This window comes from Coregonus clupeaformis, chromosome 6, assembly GCF_020615455.1.
Source record: "Coregonus clupeaformis isolate EN_2021a chromosome 6, ASM2061545v1, whole genome shotgun sequence".
Taxonomy (NCBI): Eukaryota; Metazoa; Chordata; class Actinopteri; order Salmoniformes; family Salmonidae; genus Coregonus; species Coregonus clupeaformis.
Genome location: NC_059197.1, coordinates 18,646,377 through 18,667,987, shown reverse-complemented (window position 1 = coordinate 18,667,987; position 21,611 = coordinate 18,646,377). Strand labels below are relative to the sequence as shown.

General features: G+C 43.5%; 1 protein-coding gene across 5 annotated transcripts; it reads left to right on the top strand.

The window, feature by feature from the left end:
- The first annotated feature begins 4,702 nt into the window (after window positions 1-4,702).
- On the top strand, window positions 4,703-20,131 carry LOC121567693 (calcium-binding protein 39-like). 5 transcript variants are annotated; one of them, XM_041877911.1, is made up of 11 exons: window positions 4,703-4,863; window positions 5,363-5,431; window positions 5,673-5,726; window positions 10,872-11,032; window positions 12,767-12,931; window positions 13,598-13,716; window positions 16,267-16,435; window positions 16,584-16,643; window positions 17,104-17,169; window positions 17,561-17,704; window positions 17,810-20,131. In XM_041877911.1, exons 4-11 carry the CDS (start codon window positions 10,919-10,921, stop codon window positions 17,996-17,998), a joined length of 1,026 nt encoding a protein of 341 aa, XP_041733845.1. In that variant the 5' UTR covers window positions 4,703-4,863; window positions 5,363-5,431; window positions 5,673-5,726; window positions 10,872-10,918; the 3' UTR covers window positions 17,999-20,131. The 5 variants fall into 5 exon arrangements, with proteins under 5 accessions (XP_041733845.1, XP_041733846.1, XP_041733844.1 ...); XM_041877912.1 differs by lacking the exon at window positions 5,673-5,726 and having other exon boundaries at window positions 4,703-4,858; XM_041877910.1 differs by lacking the exon at window positions 5,673-5,726.
- The last annotated feature ends 1,480 nt before the right edge of the window (window positions 20,132-21,611 follow it).

The following is a 21,611-nucleotide window of genomic DNA, read 5'->3' as shown; positions in this document are numbered from 1 at the left end:
CTGCAGAGATGGTTGTCCTTCTGGAAGTTTATCCCATCTCCACAGAGGAACTCTAGAGCTCTGTCAGAGTGACCATCAGGTTCTTGGTCACCTCCTTGACCAAGGCCCTTCTCCCCCGATTGCTCCGTTTGGCAGGGCGGCCAGCTCTAGGAAGAGTGTTGGTGGTTCCAAACTTCTTCCATTTAAGAATGATGGAGGCCACTTTGTTCTTGGGGACCTTCAATGGGGCAGAAATGTTTTGGTACCCTTCCCCAGATCTGTGCCTCGACACAATCCTGTCTCGGAGCTCTACGGACAATTCCTTCGACCTCATGGCTTGGTTTTTGCTCTGACATGCACTGTCAACTGTGGGACCTTATATAGACAGGTGTGTGCCTTTCCAAATCATGTCCCATCAATTAAATGTACCACAGGTGGACTCCAATCAAGGATGATCAATGGAAACAGGAATGCACCTGAGCTCAACTTCGAGTCTCATAGCAAAGGGTCTGAATACTTATGTAAATAAGGTATTTCTGTTTTTAATTTTTTATAAATTAGCAAACATTTCTAAAAACCTGTTTTCGCTTTGCCATTATGGGGTATTGTGCGTAGATTGCTGAGGAATTTTTTTCATTTAATCCATTTTATAATAAGGCTGTAACGTAACAAAAGTAAAGGGGTCTGAATACTTTCAAATTCCCTCAATTAAACTAAAATTTTAGCTGAATTCCTGATGATTTTACAGTCTTTTTTGAGCAAAAACTAAACTGCCTGTTGCCCACCCCTGTCGTAGAAGGAGACAAAGGTAAACACAGATTGTGTGTGTGTGTGTGTGTGTGTGTGTGTGTGTGTGTGTGTGTGTGTGTGGAATGATGCAGACAGTCCCCCTGTGTGAGAAAGAGAAGGCCCTGTTGGTTAAAGCCAGAGAGAGGACCATGAGATACTTGAAGGAGGATCTGTCTTACTACCACGAGAAGGTCACCAAAGACCTGGGATCCCTAGGCCAGACCCTGGACAGAGCTCTGGTGCTGAACCAGAACGAAGAGGAAGCTAAGCTGGAGGAGAGGATTGATTTTGAAAGGATGGTTAGGAGGTTTGGGAAGGGGGAGAGATTGATGAAGCCAGCGCTAGAGGTTGCAGGAAGAATAGACAGAAAAAGATCAAGACACCCGAATGTAAAGAAGGTAATGAATGGGAGAAGAGCCGGCCAACTAGTGAAGGTGGCAGAAGAGGAAGAGAGTAAAGGTGGTCAAAGTGCGAAGCCGGTGAAAATTGACAAGGAACCATTGCAGAGTTCATGGACAAGATCCAAAATGTGTTCGAGGGTTTTGAGAAAGTCCAAGACATCGACATGTGTCACATGATCAGAAAGCAGATTAAGCAAGACCAGATGATGTTGGAAGCTCCAGCAGGAGTTAGTAGTGGGCTCTTTCAGAAACTACTGGCGAGAGCGGGAGGAGAGCATTGAACCCATGCTAGACAGAGTGCAGAAAATAGCCGCTGTGGAAGCTGAGGTAACACCACACACCACAGCATGCTGTAGGTCAGCTGGTATAATGGCAGGAACAGGGAGGGAAGAATAGCATTCAGGTTTCTTTACAACTCACATTGTGCACTATAATAGCCTTCAGTATTGCCGCAGTATTTTGGATTGTGTTAACTCACGTTGGAGTCCTGTTAGGTTTTTATAAAAATGCATTGTGCATGTTATGTTTAGCCCAGCCAGGTCACCCATTATACAAGTCAGTATTCGATGTCCATCCAGGTCTGAGGATGTCAGGAGATGACGTGGAAACTGGCCACTAGGGGCAACAGTGAGCACTGTTACATTGAAGTAGGTTTAGGTTTTGCTAGGGCGTTGTTCCCTTCCAGTAGGTTTAGGTTTTGCTAGGGCGTTGTTCCCTTCCAGTAGGTTTAGGTTTTGCTAGGGCGTTGTTCCCTTCCAGTAGGTTTAGGTTTTGCTAGGGCGTTGTTACCTTCCAGTAGGTTTAGGTTTTGCTAGGGCGTTGTTACCTTCCAGTAGGTTTAGGTTTTGCTAGGGCGTTGTGGACGGGAATGGCAGATAGGTGTAAGTATCTGATTCCAAAGGTTTCAAGTTTGAATCCTGCGATAGAAATTAGTTTTTTAGATTTTTGTTTTAAGCCTATCCCAAACCTTACCCTTACATTAACCATTCAGAGTTAATGCCTAACATTAAGAATTTTGAGTTAATGCCTGAACATAACCTTAAAGACTTCAAAATGTGACATTTGAGAAACATGGACGAACGTCTAATTCTAACGTGAGACTGTGAGAGCTGGTAGGTTTAGCCACATGATCTAACCCTGCACCTCTGTCTCGTCTCTCATGCAGAATGACTTCGCTACTCTTGAGTCAGTGGTAAGTTGTTTACTGGATTCATACAGTATTTCTTCCAACATATATTAAATACTGATTAATTACTGCAGTTGAAATGTTCTCCCAGTATGTGAGACCTGTTAGGTTTTGATACATATGTACTCCCACTGGACACACACTGGTTGAATCACTGTTGTTTCCATGTAATTTCAATAAAATCATGTTGAACCAACATGGAGTAGACGTTGAATTGACGTCTGTGCCCAGTGGGCTGTATCTTGTCACTGTGATCTTGTGATTAATAATGTGAACTAATCTTGTACCTCTAATCTTCCCATCAAGAGTCAGAACTACAGGTCACCTGCTCCAGTGACTATGACCTCCTTGACCTCTGTCTCTCTGACCACTGCTCCACTGACCGCTACCCTCCAGACCACTGCCACTCCCCCCCTCTCCCTCCCCGTTCGCATCCCTCCCTCTAGCCTCCAGACCACCGCTGCTCCACCCCTGCCTCTCCCCCATCGCCTTCCCCCACTGAAGGTTCCACTGCCGACCCTGGCATGGCCACAGACCATCCATCTGCCACCCATCTCCACCCAGACTGAGGGAGGACTGACAGGCAACTCCGACAGGACTGGAACCCCTGTACTGGTAAGAAGACTGATAAGAACCAGGCTCCCTCTCTCTCTGGCAGTCAGATCCACACATGGTGTCACATAGAAGCAAGCTAGTGTAGATCTGTAAGATTATAGCTGCGCTGGAAAGATGTTTAAATGCTGTATTATGTTTCTCAGACTCTGGACACTAATGGAGATAAGACAGGAGAAACCAATGAGATTGATTATGTTGAGGTAAAGGAGATTATCATCCTGCCTGATGAGATTTATTATGAGAAGGTAGAGGAGATTATCATCCTGCCTGATGAGATTGATTATGAGGAGGTAGAGGAGATTATCATCCTGCCTGATAAGATTGATTATGAGGAGGTAGAGGAGATTATCATCCTGCCTGATGAGATTGATTATGAGGAGGTAGAGGAGATTATCATCCTGCCTGATGAGATTGATTATGAGGAGGTAGAGGAGATTATCATCCTGCCTGATGAGGAAAGGTTCCAAGTGAAGCAAGAGGAGAAGGAAGAAGTGAAGGTAGAGGAGAAGAAGGAATGCCGAAAGACCCTCAAGAAGAGGTGAGTTTTAAGTAGACAGAAGAGAATGAAATAGTGGAGGGAGGGAAAAGCTAGCAGACAGACGGACACATAAAAGGAGATAGTAAAGGATGGTGTGACCACAGGAGATTGGTGGTAGCTTAATTGGGGAGGACGGGCTTGAGTTAATGGCTGGAGTGGAATAGGTGGAATGGTATCAAAGACATCAAACAAAGGGTTTCCATGTTTTTGATGCCATTCCATTTGCTCCATTCCAGACGTTATTATGAACCTTCCTCCCTTCAGCAACCTCCACTGGGTGTGACTCACAATTTTGAAGTGTTGCAGTAGTGTCCATATTGTTCCATTCATGTCAGTGGTTACTGTCTCCCTCACAGGTTTATCAGATGTCTGAGGAAGATGTGTTGCTGTGGAGGCTGCTCTCAGAAAAGCTGCAACTGAAATCTTCATCACACCGCAACCAGAGACTCCAAAACACACACACACACACAGATGTGCGCACACAGACATACACATACACCAGGGGTTTTAATTTGATTTCATCCTATTTTTCAATAAACATAAAATCCCATCCTGTTGTTTGTTTTGTTCAGATTGGCAGGTCTTTAATATTTTGTCCAGGGTTGGTTTTGGGAAGGCTCCAAAGCTAGTAGAATACAGTGGTCCTATTCATTCATTACAATTTTATAAGATTTAGCCTCTTCACTCTGGGAGACCTGTACACATTAGTCTCCCGGAGCCAAGAGGCTTTATAGGGTTGTGCCTCAAGGGGAAGGCAAGAATAAAGAGAAAAAGTATGCATGCAGAATTGCTCACCAAACATACTTTTTGTCTAGGGTGTGCGGATTCAATGTAGCCCTCTTTAGGTGTGTGTGGATTCCAATGATTTATATATACACACCACAGGAGGTTGGTGGCACCTTAATTGGGGAGGATGGGCTTGTGGTCATGGCTGGAGCTGAATGGTATCAAATGCATCAAACACATGGTTTCCATGTGCTTGATGCCATTCCATTAGCGCCGTTCCAGCCATTATTATGAGCCTTCATCCCCTCAGCAGCCTCCTGTGATATACATACAGTATGTTTATATACATAATTGGTGGATTCATTCATGCACTCTTCCTGGTGCATGAGCGCCTCCCTGTGGACACTCACGAGACCCATGTGCAGATGCTATAGCGTTATACGAGCAGCGGGTGGCGGTAGACCTCGATGCCCAACCAGTCGCACACATAAAACGACTAGGAAACGAATATTTCAAGGGGAGGCGACAAATAAGGAAAACAAATGAGTTTTTAATCCAACGGGACAAACCGGTACATAGCCGTTAGCTGTTCAGACATCGGTGGAGAGTGAAAATATCGAGTTTGTAAGGTTTGATATTGTATTTGTCATTTTGATAACAATTAGCTGGGCTGCCTACATTGGCCAATGATGTTAGCTAACGCCAGGTAGTTAAATTAGCTGTCTAGCTAACGATGTTAGCCAGCTAGCGGAGGCCTGTCAAAGCGTTCGAGCGTATAACGTTATTTGTTAGCCTAGCTAGCTTCTCAGTAGGAAGTTAGCTAGCTAGATATTTAGCTAGCTGCTACACACGAGAAGTTAGCAAGACCTTGAACGCAAAAAAATAGCAAGCTAGTTAGGAGCATCACACAATTATCTTGAACTTAGTAGTTAGTACGGTAACTAGCTAGCTGGTGCTGTTGTGTAGTTAGTTGGCTAGCTAACGTTAGCTAGCAGTTAACGTTGTCGATAGTTGGCCAACTAGGTTTCTAGCTAGTTAGCTGGCCAGACAGCGTTGCCGTTGTGATAGCTAAGTTAGCAAGCGAGCTAACTAACGTTAGTCATATTTTAAGGCCTGTTGTGTATTTAGGCCTCCTGTATGGACCACAATATGAGAACGTCAGTGAAAGGCGGATTGACCACTTGGTGAAGTCGAAAGGTGCGTAGAGATTAATAATATCAAATTAGCCAGGGAAACTCTGTTCAAACCGGGGGCGGGTAGATGTCTGCGTTTATATTTGAATCCGTTAACATGTGACACAACAGATATGTGACCAGGCTAGGTCATGGTTTAGTGCTGGTTGGTTATATTCTTGGCTCCAGTGCTGGGGTTCTAATTCTAAATGTAGATGCCATGCTAAAACATAGATCAGAGTCTGAGCCAGAGTTTTTGTTCACAGGTCAGGGGAAGATCCCATCTGGAAACAGGTTGCCAAAGCAGACAGACCGGGCGGGTACATCACCCTTTGTCTCACTCAGTATCCACTATATTCTGGGAGTAACTTGACTGGTCTTGACTGTACACATTATAACAGTGCTATTGGAATCCACGCTGTCTTTCGATAGCTGAGGAACGCTCAACTCCGTTCTCTTATACCGAGAAGGAGTAGAGTATTTAATAACAGGTCGCGTGATTTGCTAGCAACAACATTGAGTCACTGTCAATCAATACTTTTATCGAATACATCCACCTACTTTCCACATTTGTGTTGCTCAACTCAGCGCGAATGCACTTGTGCCAATTGAATCTCAGTTTACGTAGTACGTCAAGACTGCTACGTCTCCAGTTAAGCAACACAAATTAGGAAAAAGTCGGTTGTATTCAAACTTTTTATTAAAAGTATGAATTTCAGTACCCCGTGGGACCAAAGTCGGGTACAAACTTAGGTACTGTTGATAAAACAAGTTTACTGGAGAACGGAGACCAAGTAGAGACTTTCGGACAAGGTGGATGATTGTATGATATAAGGCAGTTTATTCAGAGGTAAAGATATCTGAATTCTCGTGCACGGACGCGTTTCGTCAACCTCGTAGGGAGATATCTGAGAGCGCGCCCCTAACCATTGTGTGCTGACATTTTATACAATAAAATAAAGTAGGTTGATTCTAGTAGTTCCGATCTCCCCATTGGTCCTGATGAGTTGGTCGAGGTCATCTCCATTTCATTGGCTCTGAGTCAGGTTCTCTGTCTCCGGCCTAAGAGAAGGGGTTTTTTGTGTGTGTGTGCTTAACAATGATGATGTGTGTGTATGTGTGTGTATGTGTGTGTGTATGTGTGTGAGTGTGTGTATGTGTGTAAGTGTGTGTGTATGTGTGTGTATGTGTGTGTGTGTGTGTGTCCTCAGGAGATATCTCGTGAGTTTGGGAGGACTTGAGAGACTTATGGCCTGGGTGTTACTCATGGCCACCTGCTGATAAGGCCGACAGGATACAAGTCTTTGTGCATTGTATTAAGTCCCAAGGCCCCAACACAAGATGGGTTATGCACAAGATTTTAGTCAGACCAAGCTTTAACATAATATATTTACCACTACAGTACATATAGGCATTTTAAGAATTTACATTTTTACAAGTATTGACTAATGGGGACTCAATGTTGTTGCTAGCAAATCACTCGACCAGTTATTAATACTCAACCGCCTTGATATGAGAACGGACTTGAGTGTTCCTCAGCGATCTTTGGACAACCGGCATTGTCATGGCTGTTCGAAAATGGGGGACATTAAGCAAGTCTCCTTTCTGCACCCTTTCCATACAGACAGCGCACCCATCCCTCCATGGTGTGAGTTCAACTCTTCCTTATGTTCTTCTCAAATCAAATCACGTTTTATTTGTCACATACGTGTTTAGCAGATGTTATAGCGGGTGTAGCGAAATGCTTGTGCTTCTAGCTCCGACAGCTAACAAGTAATATCTAACAATTTCACAACGTATACCCAATACACACAAAACTAGTAAGGAATGGGATTTAAGAATATATACATATGGACAAGCAATGACAGACCAAGGAAGCCAAATTTAACACCACTGTTGTCAGATTGACACCTTGAACAGCGGTGATACAGCATAGATAACACCACCTGTCCCAGTCCCCTACTAGCAGTAGGGAGACCCAGCTAACATGCTGACCAGACCGCATGCACGCGCATGTTGATTTTGTCCACCCACACCAGACGCGATCAGGACACACAGGTTGAAATATCAAAATGAACTCTGAACCAACTATATTAACTTCGGGACAGGTCGAAAACCATTAAACATGTATGGCTAGCTAGCTTGCTGTTGCTGGCTAATTTGTCCTGGGATATAAACATTGGGTTGTTATTTTACCTGAAATGCACAAGTTCCTCTACTCCGACAATTCATCCACAGATAAAAGGGTAAACCGAGTGAGTTTCTAGTTCTCTCCTCCTTCAGGCTTCTTCTTCTTTGGACTTTATATGGCGGTTGCCAACCAACTTTAAGGCGCATTACCACCACCAACTGGACTGGAGCGTAGACCTTTGTTCATCTTTCGATCCCCCCCCACGTGGGTATATGCTCCTAAAAACCAATGAGGAGATGGGAGAGGCAGGACTTGCAGCACGTCTAGCGTCACAAATAGAACCATGTTCTATTGTAGTGCCTGGCTACGCTGACGCTCGCGAGCAGTGTGGGTGCAATGATTTAATAACATGTATGGGTACATTTATTTTGCAACGCGGGCGGTCTGGTCATCATGTAAGGCCTGTATAGGCGATATGCACAGGCGAGCATGACGTATTTCCGGTTAAATCTCGATGGATGTAAACTTCCGGTTATCGTAGAATGCTGTGCTACCATATGCTAGCATTGAATGCTTGTCGTCAAAAACATCCGAAACTGTAAATTTTCGTTGTTGTTTATCTTAATGTTTATGTTAATGTTTTTACTTGTAATACTTCGTCTTGACTTATAACACGATGACGTGTAAACGTAGGAAAGTACAGGAGGGACGACAGACATGCCACATTCAGAGTAATGGGCAGTCTGATATAGTAATGCAACCAAATGATTGCATATCCCACACCCAGCCACACAGGAACAGTAGCTTTTAACAAGCACAACTGGCTGTGAATCACGCAATGTCATCTGAAATACACAGAAGCATAATTTAATGGGTTTTGAAAGACGAGGGTCTACAGCAGCAGGAGTAGGAGCAAAACTTGTTCTTTCTACTTTTTACTGGTGTAAGCAACTTATCTACTGTCTCCTGTCACTTTCGTGCTTTCTGCATCACTTTCCTACTGTCTTGCACCACTTGGCTATACTGTCTCCCACCACTTACCTATTGTGTTGTGCCATTTACCTACCTTCAAACAGTATTGGCAGAGCAGTAGGTGAGTGGTGCAACATTGTAGCCTAGTACCAATAACAACAGTAGAGTGAAGGTTTTGCTCCTAATTCCTCTTGAAAAGTAGAAACATCAAGTACAAAAGCAAGGAAGTTGGGCCATATGTTTATAAGGAAAGAAGTAAAGATGACAGGACAGTTTTGAGTAGAACATCAGCAGTTTGAAGAATAGCTGAGTGGAATATGTTACTGTCATTGCAGTCATCAAGTCAGGAAAAAGAAGTAATCTCATTATTGTTTAGATTTCAAACCAAACTCCAATTTGTTTACAACAGACCCAACAACAAAGCATGGCAATTCCCACTCAGCTACCCTGGTCTGTATTAGGCTACCACTGTTCAGCTATCGTGAAAACCACTAAAGTTCTAGAGTGTTCTCTTAGCAATGGCAACCAAAGCTGTGGTAACATTAAACGAGTAAAACATGTGTTGAACGGAACCTTGAACAAGTTCAACAGAACTTTGAACGTGTCACTTAATCTAGTCCTACTCTCAGCTGGTGTGGTGGCTTTAGTTTCTTAATTGAGCAGTAGCAGTGAGCTCTCACAGAGATCTCATTTGTAGCCCTGTTTTTTACCTGATACTTTCATAAAAGTACAAACACATGAAGTGAGAGGTATATACACATGATTAAACTTTATTTAAAGCATGATTAACCTGAAGCAGGACAGAGTCATGACTTAAAACACCAAAGCAAGGCTTCTAGCTCAGGCTAGGAAGCGTTAGCATATTACCTTCAAAGTTGCAAAGAAAATAAGAAATGTAAAATTTGAAGCCTTCATCCAGTTTGCTACGTGGTGTCGTACTGGATGTCCGGACGACCCTCCGTATATCATTAACAGATACTTTAGGCAACTCCAGCAAACACCTTGTAAACTTCATCTCTGCCATCATAACGGTCTACTGTCACGGTCTAATGTTTTTGGGCTCTATGCACGCCAATTCGGAAGTGATGCGTGCATAGAGCCTATTGTAAAAAGTGACTGGGTGAGTCATGGAATGTGGCAACGGATGGGGATGGGGGCCACAAAGAATCTAAACTCGGGCTGCAGTTGCTCGCCGGTCTGCGTACCCACATAAAAAAATTATTGTATGTTCACCCCCAGCCCATCCCTTGCCCTAGATAAAAGCTCAGTGAGAGAAGGTCTGACGTCCCACTGAGGGGCTCATGCATTCCCCAGGCTCTCACTGCTCTACGCCATTACTAGATAAGGTTATAAGCACCATACAGTTTGTCTGGGGAGGTGTGTGTGTGAGAGAGTTCATTAAGAGAAAGGATATGTGGCTGAACAGTGTTGTGTTGTTTACACTAGTGGGGAGAGGCTGGAGAAGGGGATAAGTACCGGTAAGGGGAGTTTTCCGTGACCTTAACAACACGAGAAGGGGTCATGTAGAGGCCCCTTTAGAAAAGGGTAGGGCAGAGGACATTCTACCTCTGTAATCATTGACTAACACTGACCAATCAGTCATGTCTCAACGTCACCTCCCTTTATGGTGCAACTGGTCAGTAAACCAATCGATCAATAGTAATTACCTCGACTTACCTGTACTCCCTCACATTGACTCGGTACTGGTACCCCCAGTATATAGTCTCATTATTGTTATTTTATTGTGTTACTTGTTTAATTTTTTTTACTTTAGTTTATTTTGTAAATATTTTCTTAACTGCCTTGTTGGTTAAGGGCTTGTAAGTAAGCATTTCACGGTAAGGTCTACACCTGTTGTATTTGGCTCATGTGACAAATCACATTTTATTTGATCCATAGTTACAAAGTAAACACAACTCCTGCAGTTAGCTTCCCCTTTCAACAACCTCACGCACAATTAGAATAATGATTGTAATGCTTAATAGCAAATCTCAGTATGAGGGTGAGAATCAACATTTTGCTTCCACCTCTTTCAGCTGTTTCCTTCTTCAGATCGATCTGTTTAGCCTGCCCCTCTACAGCCTGTTGTTTCTTAGCAATAAGAATCCTAGTGTCAGCCTACTGACTCACAATTCATAAGTCATACTATGTTCTATCTTGGTATGATTTTATGATGACAAGTGAGTCACATTGTTAGTGCCTTAGTACTGATTGCTCCTCCTCACTGAGCTCTCGGAGTCAGTACCGATGCAGTTTGAACAACTCTTCTGTCACAGTTTGGTTTAGTCTTTCTCTGCATATCCCTTTCTTTCTCTCTTTCATTCATCTCCTTCAGTTGTTTATCTTCCCTTCCTGTGGATAGGTAGGACTGTGCACTCGCTGCTTGGTCGACCACGGTAACTCGCCACCATGCCATTCCCCTTTGGCAAGTCCCACAAGTCGCCGGCGGATATCGTCAAGAACCTGAAGGATAGCATGACGGTGTTGGAGAAACACGACATCTCTGACAAGAAGGCTGAGAAGGTAAACAACCAACACACACACTTATGCTTACACACAGGTAGACACACAAAGACCGATACAGTTGAGTACCTCCTAGTTACACCTCTCTCTAACTTGACTAGTGACCTCAGAGATTCTATGGAAGCGATGGAGTGGGGAATTTCAAACCCCTCCCTCTAAGAGTTTGATTTGACTACAGTTTAAGGCAGGGCTCTCCAACCCTGTTCCTGGAGAGCTACCCTTCTGTAGGTTTTCGCTCCAACCCTAGCTGTAACTAACCTGATTCAGCTTATCACTTGAGTGGGTTGAGTTACTGACGTGATCTTCCTGTCTGGGTTGGCGCCCCCCCTTGGCTTGTGCTGTGGTGGAGACCTCTGTGGGCTATACTCGGCCTTGTCTCAGGATTGTAAGTTGGTGGTTGAGGATATCCCTCTAGTGGTGCGGGGGCTGTGCTTTGGCAGAGTGGGTGGGGTTATATCCTTCCTGTTTGGCCCTGTCCGGGGGTTTCTTCGGATGGGGCCACAGTGTCTCCGGACCGCTCCTGTCTCAGCCTCCAGTATTTATGCTGCAGTAGTTTATGTGTCGGGGGCTGGGGTTAGTTGGTTATACCTGGAGTACTTCTCCTGTCTTATCCAGTGTCCTGTGTGAATTTAAGTATGCTCTCTCTAATTCTCTCGTTTTCTCTCTTTCTCTCTGAGAACCTGAGCCCTAGGACCATACGTCAGGACTACCGGGCATGCTGACACCTTGCTGTCCCCAGTCCGCCTGGCCTTGCTGCTATTCCAGTTTCAACTGTTCTGCCTGCGGTTACGAAACCCCTACCTGTCCCAGACCTGCTGTTTTCAACTCTTAATGATCGGCTATGAAAAGCCAACTGAGAGACCTGAGCCCTAGGACCATACGTCGGGACTACCGGCCGTGGTGACTCCTTGCTGTCCCCAGTCCGCCTGGCCTTGCTGCTATTCCAGTTTCAACTGTTCTGCCTGCGGTTATGGAACCCCTACCTGTCCCAGACCTGCTGTTTTCAACTCTTAATGATCGGCTATGAAAAGCCAACTGAGATTTATTCCTGATTATTATTTGACCATGCTTGTCACTTATGAACATTTTTGAACATCTTGGCATGGTTCTGTTATAATCTCCACCCGGCACAGCCAGAAGAGGACTGGCCACCCCTCATAGCCTGGTTCCTCTCTAGGTTTCTTCCTAGGTTTTGGCCTTTCTAGGGAGTTTTTCCTAGCCACCGTGCTTCTACACCTGCATTACTAGCTGTTTGGGGTTTTAGGCTGGGTTTCTGTACAGCACTTCGAGATATTAGCTGATGTACGAAGGGCTATATAAAATAAAATTGATTGATTGATTGATTATCAACCAGCTCATTATTAGAATCAGGTGCGCTAGATTAGGGTTGGAGTGAGAACCTACAGGACGGTAGCTCTCCGGGAACAGGGTTGGAGAGCCCTGGTGTAAGGGGGGGTACCTGTGTTTCGAGATTTACACCATTTACAAAAATGGTGCCTATCATGTTTGATGTCAAGAGACGTCAGTCACAAAAACCTGTTGAGGGGTTAGTTTCCTTTCATAACAAGCCATCTCTAGACTCTGAAGAGAGTGTATGATGGGATCATTTCAGGACAACATGGGATGGTGGGGGTTAGCTACGTCATAGGAAACAGTATAGTGACTGATGGAGAGCTAGTTAATATTATGTAGAGCGCTAAATGAATCTGTATTTGTCTTTGTGTGTGTGTCCAGGCCACAGAAGAGGTGTCTAAGAGCCTGGTGGCGATGAAGGAGATTCTCTATGGTACCAATGAGAAGGAGCCCCAGACTGAGGCGGTGGCCCAGCTGGCTCAGGAGCTCTACAACAGCGGCCTGCTCAGCACCCTCGTAGCTGACCTGCAGCTCATCGACTTTGAGGTGAGACACTTTACACTGCAGGTTTGTTTGTTTGTCTGTCTGTCTTTGAGACAGATGCAGAGGTATGAGAGATTTATTTTGAGATGCTGACTAGAAGGGTGGGTATCTTTGTGACGAGTGAGAGAGACAGATTTAAGTCGACGTAGAGAAAGAGACAAAAGACTGACTGTGTCCTGTCTCTTTTACTGGCACATGGACTTGCTTTCACATGCTTTTTTTGCTCACTGCAATATGTCTGGCCCATGGTGTGGGTGTGGTGGTAGTAGTAGGTGTGTGTAGGCTTCACTGAGTCACCTTATCAGCCTGAGTCGGTGTGGTGTGATTCTCCTCTTCCTCTTTGACCTTCTCCACATCCTTCAGTGGGTCTGTGTCATTCTCACCCATCTGAAGATACATCTGTCTTGGCTATTCCTGCTATAGGGAGGCTGAATTTGATAATAGGTGCAAAAACAACGCAATGATACTCATTTGAAATGTGACAATTCACCAATGGTGCAAATAGGTGAATCTGTTTTATCACCATAACATGTATAAGAACATCGGATTCAGAATTAGAAGTTTAAAATAAGAGAACATTGTTTTGAAACCATGGCTGTTTGGAATCTGACCACTTGTGATTTTCACACCTTTCTAAGATTATTTCATGTCATTTGTGTTCAACATCAGGGTAAGAAGGATGTGGCTCAGATCTTCAACAACATCCTGAGGCGTCAGATCGGGACGCGGACGCCCACGGTGGAGTACCTCTGCACTCAGCAGAACACCCTCTTCATGCTGCTCAAAGGGTGAGGCCTGGGGCGCCCAAACCTACACTACACCCTGTCATTTACAATGCTGGGGTGTAGTGTTTTTGTGTTGGGTAATAAGTGGATACCTTTTTAAGTCAGTTAAGTTTTATTTGAAGTGAATTACCACATTGTCTCAATACAGAATAATTAAATGCATCGAAATAGAAAGATAAATACTGCAGAAATTGACAAACAGCAGATATTGATAGTAATAACTGGAGACCTTGACAGTGTCCTATATCAGGGATCATCAACTAGATTCAGTCGCGGGCAGATATTTTATTTTTTATTGAGCGGATGGTCGTGGAGCCGGAACATAATTGTGATTGTGGACTACAGGGAAAAAAAGAGGACTGAACACGCCCCCATTCTCATCGACGGGCTGTAGTGGAACAGGTTGAGAGCTTCAAGTTCCTTGATGTCCACATCACCAACAAACTATCATGGACCAAACACACCAAGACAGTTGTGAAGAGGGCACGACAAAGCCTATTCCCCCTCAGGAGACTGAAAAGATTTGACATGGGTCCTCAGATCCTCAAAGTTCTACAGCTGCACCATCGAGAGCATCCTGACTGGTTGCATCACCGCCTGGTATGGCAACTGCTCAGCCTCCGACAGCAAGGCACTACAGAGGGTAGTGCGTACGGCCCACTACATCAATGGGGCCAAGCTTCCTGCCATCCAGGACCTCTATACCAGACTCCAGCCACCCTAGTCATAGACTGTTCTCTCTGCTACCGCACGGCAAGCGGTACCGGAGCGCCAAGTCTAGGTCCAAAAGGCTTCTCAACAGCTTCTACCCCCAAGCCATAAGACTCCTGAACAGCTAATCATGGCTACCCAGACTATTTAGACTTTTTCTTTAAAAAAACTGCATTGTTGCTTAAGGGCTTGTAAGTAAGCATTTCACTGTAATGTCTACACCTGTTGTATTCGGCGCATGTGGCAAATAAAATTTGATTTGATTTAATTACAAATAATTTGTAGACTGCAAATTGACTGCAAGAAACACAAACAATGTTTGACTAAAACATAATCATTTCAAACCTTGCTTACATTTGTATACGATCAGGTGTGTCATCTATTATGCGTGGGAATACTTTGGAACAGATTTCTTAAATTAAAATCAATTGGAGCTGATTTGCTGGTGTTTTTACAGTCTTTTATGTCCCCCCCCCAAAAAACACTTTGGGGGGGCCAAATAAAACCACCTGTGGGCCAAATTCTGCCCGCAGGCCACCAGTAGGGGAACACCAGTGACGCTCTGAGTAATTAGCCTATTCCTATTTGCTATAGTCTATTTCAATACATTTGTGATATAGAACGCAAGAGAGGAATGTTGGCCAGACAGAACAGATAATACTTTTTTACATACCGGACTCTCCTGAACTATCTTGTGTTTAGTTGTTAAAATTTTTTTTAGCCTGTATTCTCTTCTGTCTCCATTTGATTGGCTGTAATCCAGTATAATATATAATAATATGAATATGACTGAAGGCTACGCTTCATTGTTTTATGCATGGATTTCTCCCGATCAAAAAATGAATGTAAATGTTGAGTTCCATCTCAAACATTTATTTTTATAGCCTAAAAACATAAGGTAGCCAGAGGACTAATAGTGAGGGAGAACAAACCATATCAATAGCCTATAGAAACATATAATGACCAGTTTAAGCTTATTAAGTAAGAAATGATCAATGCAGACCGTGTAATTCCCTTCAAGCAAGGTTGAAAACCAAATGGCCGATAACCTATCATTATTCCTCCTACTGGCCGATCATAAAAGCTTTACGGCAACTTAAAGTTAGAAACATTAGCTTATTTCCCAAATATTCTAGCTTACGAAGGTGTTGTCCTAAAGTTATGGCTTTCAAAAATAACACGAATGAACGTCTATAGACTAGGCATAGGCTATTGTCATAGGCTATCACAGCTTAATGATAGATAGAACTAACAATATTATTTATTTTTCTATTATTTTATGAGGCTCTTCAGTAAGGGCCATTCTACTGCCAATGTTTGTCTACAGAGATTACAATGGCTGTGTGCTCGATTTTATACACCTGTCAGCAACGGGTGTGGCTGAAATAGCTAAATCCACTAATTTGAAGGGGTGTCCACATACTAGTGTAGCTCACCACAGTAAGACAGCCAGTTCCTCATCAGACAGTCACTGCTCCATCACAGCGTGCCACACACACACACACACCTGCTGCATGTTAAAGCTCCTCCACAATAAAGGAATATTATAAAAGATTTGCCAGCACTTAGCCTCTGCCCAGGTGTTCAATAACATTATCTTTCGCCATGATTCATCCAGTTGCATTTGATTTCACGCTGTAGCCCAACTGTCGTTTTAGCAGGGTTGTCTTTTTTCAACAAAAAACTATTTTTGGGGGGGTTGACCAATAGGGGGCGACGGCATCGTATGTCAAAATGTTTTATGGGTACATAATCACGATAGGACAAAGGTTGACATCACCCAACCCTACTTGCGTCGTAATAACTGGATACCTCCTTCCTATTCCAATGTTCTCCTGGCAGGTACGAGTCTCCAGAGATCGCTCTGAACTGTGGCATCATGCTGAGGGAGTGTATCAGGCACGAGCCGCTGGCCAAGATCACCCTGGGGGCCGAGCAGTTCTACGACTTCTTCAGATACGTGGAGATGTCCACGTTTGACATCGCCTCAGATGCATTCGCCACTTTTAAAGTGAGTTTTTCAAAATGACCGCTTAAAAAAAAAAAATCAGAACTGTAATATCTCACACCCATAGGACCATGGGTTTCTTGGGGCCTAGATAGAGGGCCTGTACTATTCAGCTCATTGGTTAAAATACCTGTATGTGTTCCTCTTCCAGGACTTGCTAACGAGACACAAGATTCTGAGTGCTGAGTTCCTGGAGCAGCATTACGACAGGGTAAGTCCTCCACATCGTGTTGAAATATAACCCGGCGAGAACACATCTCCATGATACTTTTCTTCCAATGTTACTTTTTCTGAATAGCAACCTGTCACGGTTAACAGAGCTTTTTAAGACGATCTGAGGTCACACCAGTACAAGCTGAGTTTATTTGCGCTAAACCCCAGCCTGACAACTGAGTATTTCAGAGACATCTCTAAGATCCATGAAAAGTATATCAGGGAATATGGAAATTACCTTGACACGTGGCAGCACAGTACTCAGCAACGGTTTTTCTCCTAAGATAAAAAACTGGCATCTGACATGTGGCTGTTTTGAATACACGGCAGCTCCCTGTCTATAGGTGTGGGAAGATCACTAGTTGGCTTGTCAACGAGTTTGCAAACAAGCAGATGCACTCTGAAATAGTGGCTTGACATTCACTCAGATGATTAGCTTTCTCCTCCCCTCCCTCCAGTTCTTCAGTGAATATGAGAAGTTACTCCACTCAGAGAACTACGTGACTAAAAGGCAATCCCTCAAGGTAAGAACGTTATTCCTGTTGTAGTAAACATCTGTCATGTAGTATTTGTATATATGCCTGTTTTTGAGGGCTAAGTATAGATGGTCTCTTTACATGGTGTTTGGTTACTGAAAATATCCCCAAGCAGCAAGCTGACTGATGTAGTGCCACCCTGTGGATGGAGTAGGTTTTAGATATGTTTCATCTGCCTTGTAACGTCCTCCCCTATTTTTGCCAATGCATAGCAGTATCTTCACTTTGCCTTGTGTAAACCCAACTATAATTATTTATATAGTTTTAGCTGAATCTTATGTTTCAAACATGGCATTCAATAAATTATTACTTTTTCACCTTCCACAGACTGTAATTGCAATTAATACTTAATGTTTTTTGTCACTCTGAAACAATCTAGTTGCTGGGAGAGCTTCTTCTCGATCGACACAATTTCACCATCATGACGAAATACATCAGCAAGCCAGAGAACCTCAAGCTAATGATGAACCTTCTTCGAGACAAAAGCCGCAACATCCAGTTTGAGGCCTTCCACGTCTTTAAGGTAAAAGAAAAACGAGAGACTAGCACAAGGCTATAGCAGGCGGTGCAATTTTATATCAGTTTAGTTGGATTGCAAGAATAATTTCTCCTCTTACTTCCCCTCTAGGTGTTTGTGGCCAACCCCAACAAGACACAGCCCATCTTGGACATTCTTCTGAAGAACCAGACCAAACTCATTGAGTTCCTCTCCAAGTTCCAGAACGACAGGACGGAGGACGAACAGTTCAACGATGAAAAGACATACCTGGTCAAACAGATCAGAGATCTGAAGAGGCCGGCCCCCCAGGAGGCCTGAGGGAGGGGCTTAAGTGGTCCAGACAACATCTGGATAACGGACTCATCAGCAGCTGCTGCTGTTCTGGTTTTTCCACCATTTGAGGAAACAAAACAAAAAATATTGCGCCCGTATCAAGTCATCAGGAAGTCTCCAGCTCATTCTGCTGTTCAACGCAACGGACATACAATTTATTTTTATTTAAAGTTTCTCCTTTTAAAAAGAAAAGAGATTAACATAAAATATGCTGCTTCTTTCTTACACATTAAGACGTGGAAGGGTAACATCAACAACACAACAAAGGTCATTCAAACAAATAGTAACAATGAAATCTACTACATTTGAGCGCTATGCAGACTTCTGACGTGCGCACACACAGTGCTATAATATCAGCATAAACCTTGAGACGAAAAGGTACTAACAAAGTGAACATTGGGGTGTTGGTTGCATGCCTTGTCAGATCCATGGCTGTACTTGGGGCTAGACGCTGGCCCTGTCTACTTAGCGTCACAGACGGCAAAAAGCACGTGCATCGCAGCACCAGCTACAACTCTTATCTATGCTTTCATCGTATACAGCAGCAACAGTGATGCATTTTAAAATGGGCTCTCCAACGGCCTCACACCGAACCATGCAGCCTGTGGTGTATTGTGAAACGGCACAGAGCGGATGGTATGGGTAAAATGCTAGATATTATTTCGGTACAGGCCTGACTTGGGTTTCTTTTTTGTTCTGGGACAGGGTGAATGTGTACATATGCCTTGTATTTTTTTAATTATTTTTGCTTTGTAGATTTTGTTGAAACATTGACACATGAATATATATATATATATATTACCTTAAATCAAGTTTTTCGTTCATTCTAATCAAATTAATTTTTTTAAGAGTTTTTTCTGCGTTTAATTTGACTGCCGAATTGAAATGGTGGCTGGTTTTTCTTTGTACATAACTTCCAGCCAGGGCCAGCTCTCACGTTGTTAACCTAGAAGACATTAATAATAATTAGTACAGCTGGGGAATGTCATGGTATTAGCCAGATCTCTTAATCTTCTTTTTTTTGCTGTCTGTATTTGAGTAACTCAGATGACTAAAATGTGCTGGGGTGCCAGGACAGTGGGGTGGAGAGGAGGGAATGGGATGGGGCAAGGCGCTAACCGAAACATGAAGCCTGTGTATTTGTGCTGAGCAGCCAGCCAATGGCCGTGTTCCCCTGCTCAGACGTTGCATGCATCAACCAATGGTTGCGTGCTACGTCATCCACTGACAGATTGCTATAACATATGTGGTTAGCTGATACGTAAAATATCTATCCAAGCGTTGTAAGCTCTGGCAGGCATCAGCAATGCTGGGCAGAGGAACACGCCCTTCATCTCCTAACTGGAATCTGATCGGGGGGGTTGGTGGGGATTTCAGGGAATCGCAACATTCTCCCCCCACTCATCCACTCTGTGGTTTATTATGAGATTCAATGCTTTCTGATGGTGTAGGGGTGTTGCACCATATCTAGTGAGCTTCAGGAGTTGACCGTTACTTAGCACATTCAACATTTTCTCCCTTTACCCCCCCAGTTTGAGCCTTTTTCATTGGGGTTAAAATTCCAGTACAATTCCAGAGCATTATGTATGTTCTTTGGAGATTGTTTAATTGTTTACTTTACACTGACTGAGCAAATCTGCCATTTAAAACGCAGTATTTATTTGAGGGATGGAGTTGATTGGATGATAAGAATATCTTGCATAAAGACCACTCAACAGACATGTTTACTTGCAGTGAAGGATATGGTCAGAGAGTGATGTTGAGCCAAGTGCTTTTGACTGAAAGCTCATCCATATATCCCAATAGACGACTGATCAGCCATTTCATTGTGCTAACCAACAGAGAACAGTACGCTAAAGACCAGTATTCCTCAATGCATATTTAAATTGCATGTTCCTCTACTGGCTGCATGGTACTCTCTACAAACAATGTTGTACTGGAATTTTCTTCCAAAAATAACAAATGAACATTTGAGATAGTGTGAGATTATTTGGCTATGTCTAACCTTTGACTCCAGTCCCAGCACATTGAGTGTGTGGGTGCTTTCAGAAGTGTCAAAAAGGCTTTGGCCTTATAATCTAAACAGAAATAAATGAAAAACATTTGGAATAAATTGAACCTGTGGTCAGTGTTATTTGTCTCTCATTGTCCTTTCCTGTATCTGTCTCAGTGCTGAATGTCTGGAAGAGTAAAATAAATTAATCCAGGATTCAAGCACACTCATTTTACACACACACAACACAACACTGAACAGTCCAGGGCTATATAGGGGTGGTGATGAGATGAGGTGCAGCTGCGCTGGAGGTGATTAGGGTGCGTTGGGTTTCCATTCCGGGGTTGCCGAGGTGGTGCGCTTAGACCGGTGGCTCAGTAGACCGGCGAATCAGAGCGCCGGAGGGGAGCAACGGGAGGAGACGTGACACTATGCACCATATTTATCTTCAATGGTTCTCTTGCCGCTACTTGCTATACATATAAATAACACCCCGTATTCAAAAATACCTCATGTTATTTTGTAGTGGCTGCAGACCACAGACATTTCTTCTAAATGCGTACAGACAACTGTCAGCGGGACTTCCCATGGTACCGTTACGCCCTCTTATATACTGCAGACAAGTCATATTTGCATGATTTAGCTTATTCATAATTAATTCATAATTAACGTTTGCTTCATTCATGTGACCGGCCAATACTGGGTCATGCATGTGACAGACCAATACCTCACGAGGCTTCTTCTCTAAGCTGAGACCTTGAAACTGAGATATCAAAACAAGGGTCTGGGTGTACAGCAAAATTGCAGATACTGATAGTGAGGGTTAGTTCAATCAGTCACTTGCATGAACAAAGAAATTGGTTTATAGAAAAGCACAAATATTATAATTTCCATCACACATGAAATCCTGCCTCTGTCAGCAACCACCCGACCTAATGTTGTGTCACATCGCATCGCTCTCAGCTTTATCTCTTGCTCTTTGTCCCACTGTGTTTGTCTGTCACTGCATCCCCCCTGGTACACCTCCTCTTGCTTCTGTCTCTTTCACCTGATCTGTCTTCTTCTTTAGCTCAGTCACCCTATCAGACTAAAGGAAAACATGTGAATGTGAGTTTAAGAACCAGTGTCCCTACAATGTGAAGTAGACAAATTGGCCATTATTAGTCTTTGTGCATGTTTGCACCTGTATGTAAGGCCTCTAAAGTCTAGAATAATCTACAGTGAGGGAAAAAAGTATTTGATCCCCTGCTGATTTTGTACGTTTGCCCACTGACAAAGACATGATCAGTCTATAATTTTAATGGTAGGTTTATTTGAACAGTGAGAGACAGAATAACAACAACAAAATCCAGAAAAACGCATGTCAAAAATGTTATAAATTGATTTGCATTTTAATGAGGGAAATAAGTATTTGAACCCTCTGCAAAACATGACTTAGTACTTGGTGGCAAAACCCTTGTTGGCAATCACAGAGGTCAGACGTTTCTTGTAGTTAGCCACCAGGTTTGCACACATCTCAGGAGGGATTTTGTTCCACTCCTCTTTGCAGATCTTCTCCAAGTCATTAAGGTTTCGAGCCATAACTTTTGGCAACTCGAACCTTCA

Bases quoted from the DNA above. Each gene is read 5' to 3' on its own strand.
- LOC121567693 (XM_041877909.1), top strand. From the start codon at position 10,919: ATGCCATTCCCCTTTGGCAAGTCCCACAAGTCGCCGGCGGATATCGTC. The intron at 11,033-12,766 runs GTAAACAACCAA...GTGTGTGTCCAG, and splicing joins CTGACAAGAAGGCTGAGAAG to GCCACAGAAGAGGTGTCTAA. The intron at 12,932-13,597 runs GTGAGACACTTT...GTTCAACATCAG, and splicing joins TGCAGCTCATCGACTTTGAG to GGTAAGAAGGATGTGGCTCA.